At 29.4% G+C, this 14,432-nt stretch overlaps 1 protein-coding gene across 1 annotated transcript; it reads right to left on the reverse strand.

The window, feature by feature from the left end:
* Positions 1-14,115, reverse strand: LOC107439170 (putative defense protein 3). Its single transcript, XM_016051660.3, has 3 exons — positions 13,905-14,115; positions 5,669-5,876; positions 1-183 (listed from the first exon to the last, which is right to left on the reverse strand). Exons 1-3 carry the CDS (start codon positions 14,113-14,115, stop codon positions 102-104), a joined length of 501 nt encoding a protein of 166 aa, XP_015907146.3. The 3' UTR covers positions 1-101.
* Between the last annotated feature and the right edge of the window lie 317 nt (positions 14,116-14,432).

Consider the following 14,432-nt stretch of genomic DNA (forward strand, 5'->3'; position numbering starts at 1 on the left):
TGGATTTTTTTTACATATAACAGGTAATGTGTTTTATACAGATTTAAAATATGATAAGATGTGAACAATAATTAATGATGATACTTCCAATTTGAAAATTCTTAATCATCTTCATTTTCGTTTGGGGGAATTTTAGCTACAATTCCAGAATAATATTCTCCATAAGATTTTAAAACAGTTGCCCTAGAATAAATACATATTATATATATAGAAATTAGTTTTCTAATTAGTTAACAACAAGAATTTAAACAGCAAGTACATTGTAATTGATATTTGTTAATCATGCATCACCACGTAAAACTTAAACTTACCATAAGCATAAAATAGTTTTTCCTTAAACAATTGCTTCATGATATTAATTAATTTGGATATATTTTACAAACCGATAAATATGTACACAAGGTGTTCAGTAATGGAGGTATCTCTATTAATCTCATTTTAACCTCGCTTACATATTAATTTTCCTGGTGGAGCTAAGAGGTGATTCTAATAATCTTCTTTTTTCTCCTCTTTGTTTCCTCCAGCATTCAAACGGGTTTTTATGTTCTCAGTTATACCTGCCTCAGTAGATTTAAGTACAGTTTTTGTTTTGCCTCACTTAACCACTTGTGCTGGAATGGTGTGCCAAGCACGCTTGGGTAAATTTAAGTGTCCCAGGCCATAAGGTCGAGTTTAAAGACTCGCCGAAACAACTCAACTTTCCTTGCAGTACAAGGCAGCAATGTGAGCTCATCGGCACAAGATCCCGAGTTACGCATGATTATGACCTCCACACTTTAATCCGTGTAGAAAGAAGGTCAGCGAGCGAGCTAAAAGTACAAATCTGCGCAATGTTTTTGCCACAACATAGCCTACGGCATGACATGTCATAATGGTTGGCAGGCAACTATCACTTATGAATTATATATAAATAAAATTTTATATATACATTAAATGTATTATATATACATGTTATATATAAGTTATTATATATAAATATAATATATAATTATATATTATTATATATAAATAAAAATGAAATTCGTAGTTCGTATCACAGATAATAAAATATTATTTTCTTTTCTTAGTTTGAGTTAAATGTAATGAAATTCGAAGAAAGAAAGGGTGAACTCTTAGAAAACTTGTTTACTGTTTCTAATAACTTCTGTCATTTCATTGGTTTCTTACCGTATTCTTTTGATAACTTATTCTTTTATCTTTTCCCAAGCATACAAATTTCTGAAACAAGTGTGAAGGTCAGAAAAGAGTGACCTTTCAGTCAAAGAATGTCTAAAGTTTTTTTCTAATAACGCAGAGGTTTTTCTCACAATAGTTTCATCTCTAAAGACTTTTTTTCAACTATTTTTCTGATGATTTTTCATGTTCAGAAAGGAAATTTAGCAGTCAGAGAAAAATTTTCACCGGGAAAATGTTAAAAATAAAACTAAAGCTTTTCCTAATGATTTCTCCAATAATTTCAAGGTTTTTGCCCCAATAAGTTTCATTTCTAAAGACTTTTGCTAACTGTTTTTCTGATGATTTTTCCTGTTATGAAAGGAAAATTGGCAGCTTGTGAAAATTTTTTAACTGTATAAAAGTTAAAAACAAAACGTAAGTTTTTTTCCAATAATCTTGAGGTTTTTGCCACAATGAGTTTCATTTCTAAAGACTATTTTTTATTAACTATTTTTATGATGATTTTTCATGCTATGAAAGGAGAATTGCAGTCTGAGAAAAATTAAAAAAAAAAGATTCTAAAAAGGATTAGTACTATTCTATTAACGAGAATATATTAAACTAAACTCAGTGGAGTGACAGCCCATAGAAGGCCAAGGCCTACTGTGCCCATCTCAGCTTTCTTGACCTTGGGCTCTGGGGTGCAGGAGCAGATGTTCCGGTTAGGTGGTCAGCCGAACGCGAAACCCCCAGTGTTTAGTTCCCAAGCATGCTTGGTACTCATTTATCGACCCACTGAAGGGATGAAAGGCTGAGTCAACCTTGTCTGCCCCGAGGATCGAACCCAGGACCTGTGGCACGGAAGCGAACGAGAATATAAATTACTTAAATGGAATTGTTTTTTAACTGGAACTTCTTAAGCTTAACAAACTGGGCATAAAAATCCAAATTGTGAATTTTAAGTGATCAGAGGACTTTTCTTCATTATGTCCATGTTATGTTTCTTCATTATGTATGTCTATGTCCATGTGTTATGTTCATTATGTTTTGGAAGTATTTGTTGCAGGGTTTAAGACGTAATCAAGAGTTCTTTAGTATAAAATGTAAAATCAAAAAAAAAAATCTATCAAAATGTTAAAATGCTTCATAAGTTATGAAAAGAAATTAGCATACCACTCTAGAAGCCTTGATCCCAAATTTTAAAATTTCACTTTCAAACAAGATTTTTTGCAGATGACTAAAAGCTTCATATTCCCAGATAACAAATTAAGGTTTATTTTAACTCAGCAAAAACCTTTTTATGTAAACCTAAAAAGGTTCGTTATGCTGTTCATGTGTAAACCTTAAAACGCGATCTGAGACAACATTCTCTATTCTACGCACATTACCCTAATACAAAACCTTGGAAAACAACCTTCTATATCAAAACCTTAAACCGAGGTTGACGTAGGGTTTTCAAGCGTTAAAAAATCCTTTAATAAAGCTAGTCTCAAGGTGAAAATAATCTTAAATCTAGGTAATTAAAATGTTATTTTTAGCAAAGTCTTGTGTGATCAGCTAAAATCCAACTTGTCATTAAATTTTAATGGATAATGCAATTTGATCCTATCGCTAGTGTGACGTCAGCTTAGACGTCATTATGGACCTAAGTGACATTGCTTTTTAAAAAAGCGTTAAAAAATAATTTTTAATCCTTTTAGGATGAAAGGTTTGAAACTGCAATATTTTTGCTTTATTGAAAAAAGGTTTTTAGTACAAACATTTTCGTGACAATAAAAGGAGAACTCCGACTCAAGATTGTCATAAGGTCACATGCTTTCTGGGTTTTTCCTGCTAATTTCATTATTTGTTTTTAGCATAGAATTGGTGTTCTTTTTATTTTATTTGAGAAGTATTCTTCCATATCTACGTAGGTATTATAAGAATTTTACGCAAAATGTGATGTCGCTATTCTTATCATGATTTCGTCATTACGGACCTAAGTGACATTGCTTTTTAAAAAAGCGTTAAAAAATAATTTTTAATCCTTTTAGGATGAAAGGTTTGAAACTGCAATATTTTTGCTTTATTGAAAAAAGGTTTTTAGTACAAACATTTTCGAGACAATAAAAGGAGAACTCCGACTCAAGATTGTCATAAGGTCACATGCTTTCTGGGTTTTTCCTGCTAATTTCATTATTTGTTTTTAGCATAGAATTGATGTTCTTCTTATTTTGTTTGAGAAGTATTCTTCCATATCTACGTAGGTATTATAAGAATTTTACGCAAGATGTGATGTCGCTATTCTTATCATGATTTCGTCATTACGGACCTAAGTGACATTGCTTTTTAAAAAAGCGTAAAAAATAATTTTTAATCCTTTTAGGATGAAAGGTTTGAAACTGCAATATTTTTGCTTTATTGAAAAAAGGTTTTTAGTACAAACATTTTCGTGACAATAAAAGGAGAACTCCGACTCAAGATTGTCATAAGGTCACATGCTTTCTGGGTTTTTCCTGCTAATTTCATTATTTGTTTTTAGCATAGAATTGGTGTTCTTTTTATTTTGTTTGAGAAATATTCTTCCATATTTACGTAGGTATTATAAGAATTTTACGCAAGATGTGATGTCGCTATTCTTATCATGATTTATTCGTGAAAATTTTTTTTGCTTTATATAATTAACACTGGACATAAATTCAAGTTCATTATAAAGTTGGCATTAAGGTCGGACATAAGTCTTTTCACACATGTCACATTAGCTCATTTTGATGACCTGGAATCTTGTTTCATTCATATTAACGCGGATTCCCTCATTAACGACATAAGTTTCGCATCTCCACTCCGTATCATATGGAAATGCATTTTGTCCTAATTTGCTCCCTTCGACCACTAGTTTTTTTTTTTTTTTTACCTTAATTTATTACTTTATTTTCCGTTTCTCTCTTCTTTGATGGTTTTTCTAGTTTTGTTTTTCACTTTTATTTTACATTTTTCGTTGGCAATTTTAACTTATTCTGCTTCAAATCATTTTTATTTCCCTTATTCTTGTCTAGTGAGTTTTAAGAATAGGTGCCTATTTTTGAGCGTTAGAAACATGTTAACTTTGATTAACAGCTTCATGTTTTTTGTTGCAATAAGAGTTTTATATCATCAAGTTTATTTTTCCTCGTTAGTTTCTTAGGATTATTTATTTAACAAATAAAGGATGTCTGAAATTATATTGGTAGTCTTCAAAAATTTATTACAAGGAAGCAGCGCTAAAAAAAAAACCAGTTATTGCAGCAAATTCAAATGACAGTATATAAATTTTTTCTCCCTGAGTTTCTGGCTTTTGTTCCAAAGTTTTTCGATAGATGGCACAGTAAGTGCCAAGTAATTCTACCATTTTTTCTTTTGCGTTTTAGTGCATAGATATTTCCTTCTCCGATTACGAAAAAATATTGTGGCTAAGGACATTTTGATCATCATTACGTGATTTTCATTCAGAGACAGATTTTGAAAAATTGCGATTTTCAGTTATTTATTTATTTTTGATTTAAAGGTTTACTGCTTGAAATGCCATCTGTTAAAACAAAAATTTTAAAGTAAAAAGAGAAACTCTGGGAGAAAATATTTACGCCCTTTCACATGAACTTGCTGCAAAATTTTTTTATAGCTTTAACGATTTTCTTGTTAAAAAGTTCTAGAAACCGACAGTCTAACTTAATACTCTGCATATTCTTCAGTAATTTTTAGTGCAGAAATACCTACGTTTTAACAAAATGGAATAACAAGATATTTTCTAACTATAGTAGGATGGTATTCGAAAACATAGTTTTAAATCCAACATAAAAGTTTTTTATTTTATTTGTTCTAAATTAAACAGTTTTAAAAATAAATATTCATGTCATATTACAATAGTAAAAAAATTTTAAAAAGATTTTTTTTTTGTGCAATTTTTATATATTTTAACTAAAACTAAGTGTTAAAAATAAAGGCATGGCCCAATTAATAAGTATAAGCAGACGTAGATATTTTATTTTATTTATTGCCACTTTTTGAACAAAGAGCAAAAAGCATCGAAAATAATTTTAACTTGAATACAACTAAACAAATAACTTATATTAGGTACTTGGAAAGCTGCCACTTTCAATTTAATTTTATATCACTATTATTTTTGTAAATAATATGCCCATTAGTGCTTGCAAATAAGCTTAAGAAAAGGATGCATGCATTAGAAATTGCAAATGCCCTTTTGTTAAGAATTACCTTCTATCATTACTTTTTAGTAAATTTGTTTTCAATGATTTTAACCATCACCATTTTTTCTTGATCCCCTTCGAACGTGATTCGTTAAATTTTAATTACGTTTTTCCATGTTGAATATTAATTTTAAACCATTACTATTCAAAGTTTTTTGGCGTCATTTTTTTTAGTAGATTTTAAAAATATGTATTAAGGGTAGTAATTGTGGAACATCATGTATACAAATACTTGCATAAAAATATCTAGCAGGAATGCAAATACTTACATCATGTATACAAATACTTACATAAAAATGACTTCGCCTTTTGGACGATCTTTCGGAGGCTTCCACATTAAAATGACTTTCTTTTTGGCATAGGGATCTCCATGACTAATTGCTGAACAAGGCAATGTTTTCGTACCTTTAATTTTGACCCAGTCACCTATTCTTTCGTGTGTATTTGGATCTATTGCAGCAACTAAAAATCCTTTGAATCGAGGACCAGCTAACTGTACTGCACAAAAGAAAGATATTATTAGTTCTTGAAAAGTTAATTACCGTATGTTTCAGAATATAAGTTGAGAACTTTTGAAAATTTTCGAATGCTTAAGTTAAGAAACGAGGGGTTGTTTATAATCGGATCCGTTACCTTCGCATTTCGTGTTTCAATTTAGCAGCATTCTTTTCCGATAAATTAGAAATATGCAAAAATCAAAAGTTTCTTTACTTGATTCCCTCCTCCCCCTAAAAAACATTTTACTTAGATAAAAACAATGCAATACTCAAAAAATAAATTTAATGAAATGAATTATCTCGAACATTATTTTGCAAAAATTTAAGGTTCTTTAGAAAGTTCAAGTTGTATGGACTGATCTGAATACGATGGAGAGCAAATGAGAAGCGTACACTTTCGAAAAAATCAAATCCAGAAAAGGATTTACGTCTAGTTGGACAAATTTCAAGACAGTAAATTAACAAGTATGTCCCGAAATAAAAAATCGAAAGCGTGTCGTATTTCATCTGGATAATGCAGAACCCCATGCGTCTTTATAACTTGATAAAAATGTTAAAAGTATGTTGGGATGGTCTATCCCCTCCATCATATTCACTAAGCCTCGTGCTGTCAGATTTCCGGCTATTTCGATAGTCACAAAACTTTTCTTAATAAAAAGTTCAACTATTTGTCAGAGTTCAACTATTTGGTATTCACGTAGAAAAGTTTTCACCGAAATTCTCGAAAGGTTTTGGAATAACGGAATTTTAAGTTGCTTCGAAGATAGAGAAGGGTAATGGGAAAAAAAATGACGCGTATACATGCCACGTATAGTCAATTTGCATCACATCTGAAGTATAGAGTTTTTTTTGCTACATTTTGTAGAGTTTGAAATAGTCTTTTGAAATGTTGCATCTAGTAAGATTTTTAAAATATTTAAAAAAATTGTTTTGTAGTATGTATTTTCCTTTTTTCCTTTCAAAGTTAAAATTATTATGATTTGAATCATAAACGTTTCTTTTTGCTAAATCAAATTAATATTTAGCTTTATATACATACATTATAACATTGGTAGATTTAGTGCATTTTTTTAAAAATTTTATTTTTGTTTAGAGATGTAATTTTTCCTGATATCAAGAATACAATGTTATAATAATGGGTGCCACTCTAAAAAAATTTCAAGACTGAACTTATCTTTTGACCAATTAATATGATCTAGCGTTTTTTAGAGGAATTTTTCAGAAATTTACGGCGCTCTTCACAAGAGAATGATCTATATATTATATCATTAACTTTATTACTTAAAGATATATTTATTTTCTTCATTTTACTTTTTTATGGCAAGCAAAACAGAAATAATAACTGATTTCATATCTTTTTACACCAATCTTTATCAAATTTTGTCCTATTTCTCTATTATTTTTTTTAAAAATAATCCTATACTTCTTTTATTGATTAGACAGAAAATTGACATTTTTTTAAAAGAATTTTTTTTATTTATTTTTAAAACTTAATTTCCAAAACTATACGGGAATAAATATTAATTGGAGGTTGGATTTCATCTCACTGATCTTTTCTCAAGACTGATTTCAGTCCTCAGGACTAAAGAGTGGCATCCCTGGTTATAATTTGTTTAAAAATATTTTTAGTTATTTTATTTTTAAAAAAAAGTATCATCGTATTGTCTTAACCCCAATGACCCACTAAGCATTTTGCTTAGCTGGTCATCATGGAGTTTAAGACTTAGACAGCAATCGAACAAGTTTAGATATTTTCAGTTCCCCCTTCCTCAAAAGTGATCTGTTAGATTTCGATAGTATGTATATATATTATTTTTTTTCTTGCTTAAATGTAAATTTAATTTTAGGTGTAGGCATTTTTGGCAAAAATTCTTAATCTGTATATTAAGGATGGTGATAACAGAATTTCCATAGAATCGAAATTAATTTTCTTGTCTTGTACTTTCTGTATGTTTCAGAGTGTTAAAAATATTAAAAATAAGTGCTTTTTGGTTGAAGGATAAAGAAGAATCAGGATAATTTTTAAGAAAACTTTAAAGGAGATTTTTCGATGGTTTCGAGATCCTCAATACTCAGTTTTAGGTTAGTGTATATGTCCAATAAAATGAGCAGTCTAATAGAAAAACTGAAACTAAATTTCTTGATTGAAGTAAATGACTTTTTGTAAAATATTGGTCATTAACACCTACTTTAACATTTACTTATTCTCTTGATCTAGATTCATAATGAAACACTATTTCACATATGTATTCCTGATAGTACATATTATATATACTTTTGAAATTATTGGATATGCATTTTGAGGTAATTATAAATACGTACCAATATTGAGTATAGACTAAATTTAGGTAGTACCAACTTTTTAAGTATCAATTACAAGCACATATTGCGACAGCTGATTATTAGTTACTTCAACTTGAAGACTCTTATAAATTTTAATTTAGAAGTTTATTTAAAATAGTCTATGGGATGACAAATTAAAAATAACGTTTTAATTCATTGTTTTTATTAAATATTTTATTTTCTACCTTTTATTCCTAAATTACTTTTCTACCTAAAATTCAGGTTTACGAATAGTTTTGTGCTTGAAATAAAACTGCAAATAATCCAAATCAAACACAAAACTGCAAATATTTTGTTTGAAATAATTACATATTATGATTTCTTGTTTATTACCTATATATATTTTATTATCTGCAATGTAATGCTTAAATAAATATTAGAGGAAACCATAAAATAAACATTTAATATAAAAATAAGATAATAGCTGTTTAAAAAATGCCTATACTAGACAAAAATATATTTTTTTTTTTTTTTTTTTTGAAAAAAAAAAAAAGAAACATTTTGTTTTGCTTTTAGCGCTTGATCGAAGATAAACTCACCCATTCTCTATTTAAATTGCTATTTCATATTTTACACAGCCGTGTTGCTTATTACTGAGTAGTAATTTGAATAATGCAGTCACTTAATTTTCCATTGTCTCCATTGCAATAATTAAAAATATAATAGCTGAAAACTTTCAACTTTCTCTTAGTTTAAATAATTCATATCGAGAAATGTCAAATCACTGGATCTTTTTAAAATGAAATATACTGCTAGAAATTTCCAAAACAGTCATAAACATAAAATAGATGGTATTCAAACTTTAAACTGTGACAAAAATAGTTTATTGACTGTTTTCTGCTAATACGGTTCAACAACCAGAATTTTGCTCCCGTTAATTAGCTTCATTTTATGAAACCACTAAGTTCCTTGCAGCTACGTACATACTATAACCGAGAGGGCTAATCTGTGAATCTCATGTGCAGCTGAATGGGGGTTTGAATAGTTTTTTAACCATACCAGATGTTAATGGTTTCAAAATCCTGAAGACAAAGAAATGTTCCTGACTGTAAACTTTACGGTTAATTCACTGAAAATTCTGAAAGTACTTTTTTTAAAATTTCTAAATAACTCTCCTATTCTTTTATAAACTCACCGAAATAATTTTTAGTCTCTGTACTTAGTTTGTTGCCTTGTATTTAATTTTAAAAATTACGTTATTTAAATAAGCAACATTTTGCTCTTCGCACAAACATGCTCTAACTAAAGAGTTTGCTGGATTTTCTTTAAGTTTTTTTTTTAAATGTTAGTCTTCAACTGATTTCCATTTCCTTCAGAATTGTATCGGTCACTTGATTTCAGAATTCCTTGAAATTATTCCTCTTCTAGAAATTTGTTTTAAAAGTTAAGTAGGGATTATATATGGAATGTAGGGATTATTTAAAGTATGTAATAAAAGGATTATTTAAAATATGCATTTTAAAAACAAAAGGAAATTTATGTATTAAACAAGGGTCTTTTGTTTAGTAAAATATGAGCATTAATTCGTATCAACTGTGTGAGAAAAGACGGTAGTACCTCTATATATTATGAGTCTATACAGGGTGTCCCGTAAATATTAGGACTAACTTCTAGGCGCATCATGAGGATTTAGAATTACCTAGGAAACCATGACAGAAAATGTCATGTAACGCTGCTAGGGACGCTTTCTTATTATGGACATGTTGTTCACTTGCCGTTGAACTTGCACTTTCATTTTTCAAAATATTTTAATTTCATGTTAATCTTATGTTATTTTTTTATATCATAATTGTCGATAAACAGCCGACCCAATTTTCAGTTTACAGCTTCTAATGTTCAACGACGTAGCTTTGAACCAAATACAGAAAACAAGGGAACTCCTGAATCAATTATAGGGGGACATTTGCCTGCGTGGAGGACTGTTTGATGAAGCATACCCGAATTTGCGTTACACGGAGACGAAAACCATGAAAACCTCCCACGGCAAGCCTGATGGTCAGGAGACTCTAACCGACAGTCTACCAATGAATCCATCTACCACTGAAGTCCATCTAGCACTACTGACTACTACTGAAGATATTTTGTATTGTGGTCGGTGCGAGTCGGGTGCGGGATTCGTATCGACCAGTCACCGCTGGGATTCAAACCCTGTTCTCTTCATTGGAAGGCAAACGCTCTACCCATTGACCCACCACGGTTCTTTATGTTACTATTAGTTATTGCTCAGACTTCTATTAAAATAGGCTCTGAAATGATGTTTTATCGTAATTTAATGATCTGACGAACTTGTCCAGTTAGTAGCCAAATCATTCAATTACGATAAACAGCTAACACTGTACCTATTTTAAGGCAGTTTTTGACAATAATTAATAGAAAACAAAAAATTAAGATAATTAAGACAAACGAAAGTACCTGATTTTCAAAGGCACACTATGTAACTGTTCATAATAGGAGAGTGCCCTCAGCGGCATACGATAACATTTCCGATCATGATTTCCTAAATAATTCTTGATTCTTATGATGTTCCCTACTTCCCTTAGAAGTTAGTCGCAACATTTACGGAGCAAGGGCCGGGATAGCCTGGTCGGTAGGGCGCTGGACCCATGTCCAAGAGGTCGTGGGTTCGATCCTCGCCGGCCGAAGACTCCCCGTGTAGTAAATGGTGACTGATGTACGTTAAATCTATCGAATCTCAAAGTCCTCCATCTTCCCATAACAAATTAATACCTCTGGGGGTACTGATCCAGGAGTTTTCTTGTCTTCCGGATTGGTTCAAAATTACAAGGCTACGGAATTGAACATTGGTATTCGTAAACCCATGAAATTGGGTCGGCTGTTTAACGACGGTTATAAAATGAAATAAAACATTTACGGGATACCCTGTATGCACTCGTACAGCAAACATAATTTAAATTAACAGCAAACGATTTTAAATAATAGTTTCTTAACTTTAATTACCATCAGAATTAACCTATTTCTTTGCTATTGATTCTTGATGGGTGGCAAAACTTATGTGTTTTTCAGGCAAGGCTAAAAATTGGTTGTGGTGATGAATCCTAAAATTAAGAATTCGTTTATTGCAAAATAAACGTAAGTAAATATTTAGCAATAACTCAAAAAAAATTTTTTTTTCTTCAATATATTTTTGTATCTCAGTTAGCGTAGTGCGATCAAAAACGATTTAACAGTAATACGCTTTTGGCAATTTAAATATTATTACTTTTATACACAACTATTTAATACAACGCAAATAAGTAACATTGACGAGTATGTTCGTGAACTTCACCAATATAAAATATATTGTTTTACATTTGCCAATAAGTAAATTTTTACCTATTGATTTGTTTTGTTTTATGATTGACTATTTTGAGCTACTTTGATTAGTTCATGTTTTTCTGCATAAATTTTGACAAAAATTTGAATTTTTTTCTGTTTGAAAAGAATCATTGCTGTGTTTTTTAGATGATTGCATATAACACCAATGGGGGTTGAAAACATTCTAAGAAGGAATTTCTTCAAGCTTACACATTAGCTTTAGAACTGTACAATATCTAATTTAGATCAATCTCTTAGAATAATTACCAAAATATCACATGTTTGTAATAAAAATTACACTAATTACCATAATATCGCATATTTGTAACAAAAATTACATTAATTACCATAATATCACATATTTGTAATAAAAATAGCGTAATAAATATCCAAGTGATGAAACTCCAGTAAATTTCGACTACTTTATTTATTGGGAGAACGTAATTTATAGTTATTTTGAAGCAAAGAATGCTTTAGCCATTATTAGCGAAAAAAAGAAAGAAAGAAAAGAAGGAAGGAAGAAAGAAAGAGAGAAAGAAAGAAGAAAGAAGAGAAAGAAGCAAAAAAAAAAGAAAGGAAAAAAAAACATGCAAATAAATAAAATATATACGTATAAAAACGAGAGAAATTTGTTTTTTTTTCTCTAACAGTATATCAGTATATCAGTTGCTTAAAAAAAGCTTTGGAGAGTTGTATTCTCTATTCTCAAAAAAAAAAAAAAAAAAAAAAAAAAAAAAAAAAAAAAAAAAAACTAAAAAAAAAAACAAAAAAACATGATTTTTAATGCTTAGTGTCAATTTAATTTCCAGTGAATGTTAAATAGAGTGCTTTCAGGATTTAGCTATAAATATGAGAGTCATTATTTTTAAAGCATTAAAGACGGGTAATGGTTTTCAAAATTACAAAATAACGACGGTTGCAATTAGGAGCCTTCAACCTGTTCTTGGTATATAAACTCCGAACTCGTATATCATAACCCTTAAGTTTTAAACTCTCTCAGATAGGTTTGCTCAATAAATTAACCAGTTACTATGAACAGTATGATTAGATCATATTACATTTTTAAAGAATTTTCCTGAAAATTTTACTAATCTATTATCATATTTTGAAACTATTCATCGTATTTCCATCGTATTCATTTTTTCAGCTATCATATTAATTCATAGTTTTGTAATTAACACATTCCCTACCATTTCAATAATTAAGTATGCTATTTAATTTTTAAACAAAGAACTTAATCATATATTAAAATCGTTTACAGTATCGCCAATAGTTAATTTTTGCTAAAAAATGGCTGCATTATTAATTTTATGATAATTTTAAATTTATCTGATAAAATTAACATTTACTAATAGTTTAAATTTAATGCAAAATCTAGGATTAAAATCTCACAGGCATTTTTGACAATAAACTAAACTACTAAAATTTTTATCGTTTTCATCTAAACTACCTGATTTTTGTCACGATCAAACATTGTAAAAATTTGAAAAATAAACGTTAATAAACGTTAAAAATAACGTTAATCTGGAGATGCCCATACTTCTTACGAAACGTCTTGACTAAAATTTGTTCAAATTTTGCTTCCACGTAAAGGGTAAAATTAATTTTGTGGAGTTCAGTGCCAAAACGATGATTAAAATATTCCGATTTTTTCATGATTTTATTCAAACAATTTTAAATATATTTAAAATATTTTCATTGCTTTATCTACATAATTTAAAAGGTAATGAAAGACTTTGGACAAAAAAAGCAGAAAAAAAACTCAAAATTGCCTTTTAACATTGATTACTTTTCTTTGGTAAAATATTTTTTGAAACTCTGAGGGTTTTTTCTATCGCAGATAGAACTTTGGCCTAAATGTTTCTGATAATTTGAATGTTATACTTAATAAAACTACACATTGGAATATATGTCTTAGAAAGTATTAAAATTTTTGCAGCATGTTTGTACTGGTATGACCAGTACTTTTGAAATAATTATGCAAAAATAAAAAAGTTGTAAGAATTTTGAAATTGTGCAACTTTTAAATTGCTTTCGAAATTTATAAAAATGGGAGAATGTTACTTATTTCGAAAATAAATTATTGATAGTCATTTATACGTGCTTCTTAACCTGCAAAAAGTAAATAATTTTTTTTTTTTTATTTGAAACTAATATTCTAAGGGTACCATGATCCTTAAAAAAATAAAAATTGAATTTGCAATAAAATTTTTTTCTAAAATAGTATTTTTTATGTGTGCTGGTCATTAAAAGTATGTAAATAATTTTTATATTTTTCATTATTCATTTAAAACCGTATGAATTTTTCATGTTTCGGATTATCACAATACCATAAATGAATATATTTTTTAATGAAAAAAAAAAGTCTTACCATGAATACCATTCATTCTATAGTGATAGTGACTGCCGGAAGCGATAAAGGAATATGGAGAATGTTGTGGTCCCATAGCTTCTGTTCCAACATGTCGAGGCAATAATGATTCACAAGATTCAGCCGGTGCACCCCGGGGGAATGCCAGACTGCTTAAGGCACAACAACTGACTATGATCAGTAAGAGCATACTATCCACTGACTGAGACATCAATTGGACCAAAACATTCGTTCTTCCTCCGTTAGTAGGTTAAGGGAGCTGTAACTCTAAATTTAACCTATTTTGTATATTATAACGCCCAATTACCTTTGATCATAATTAACGAAAGGTGAAACGACTAGTGGGTGTTAACCATCTCATGTTTGAATTTCTGTTTTGAATAAAAAAATGCATATAATTATTTTTGACGTCTAAGAAATATATAATTTGCGAAAAAAATAAATAAAAGAATAAAATAAAATGATAATGGAAAAATAATTTCAAAGAATATTGAAAATTACTTTTGGGAATTCAAACATGTATTTATT

The sequence above is a fragment of the Parasteatoda tepidariorum genome, chromosome X1 (assembly GCF_043381705.1).
Source record: "Parasteatoda tepidariorum isolate YZ-2023 chromosome X1, CAS_Ptep_4.0, whole genome shotgun sequence".
Lineage (NCBI taxonomy): Eukaryota > Metazoa > Arthropoda > Arachnida > Araneae > Theridiidae > Parasteatoda > Parasteatoda tepidariorum.

Coding starts and splice junctions, on each gene's coding strand:
- LOC107439170 (XM_016051660.3), bottom strand. CDS start 14,115: ATGTCTCAGTCAGTGGATAGTATGCTCTTACTGATCATAGTCAGTTGT. Junction 5,877..13,904: donor TAGAATGAATGGTATTCATG/GTAAGACTTTTT, acceptor TCTTTTGTGCAG/TACAGTTAGCTGGTCCTCGA. Junction 184..5,668: donor AAAGGCGAAGTCATTTTTAT/GTAAGTATTTGT, acceptor TATTTATTCTAG/GGCAACTGTTTTAAAATCTT.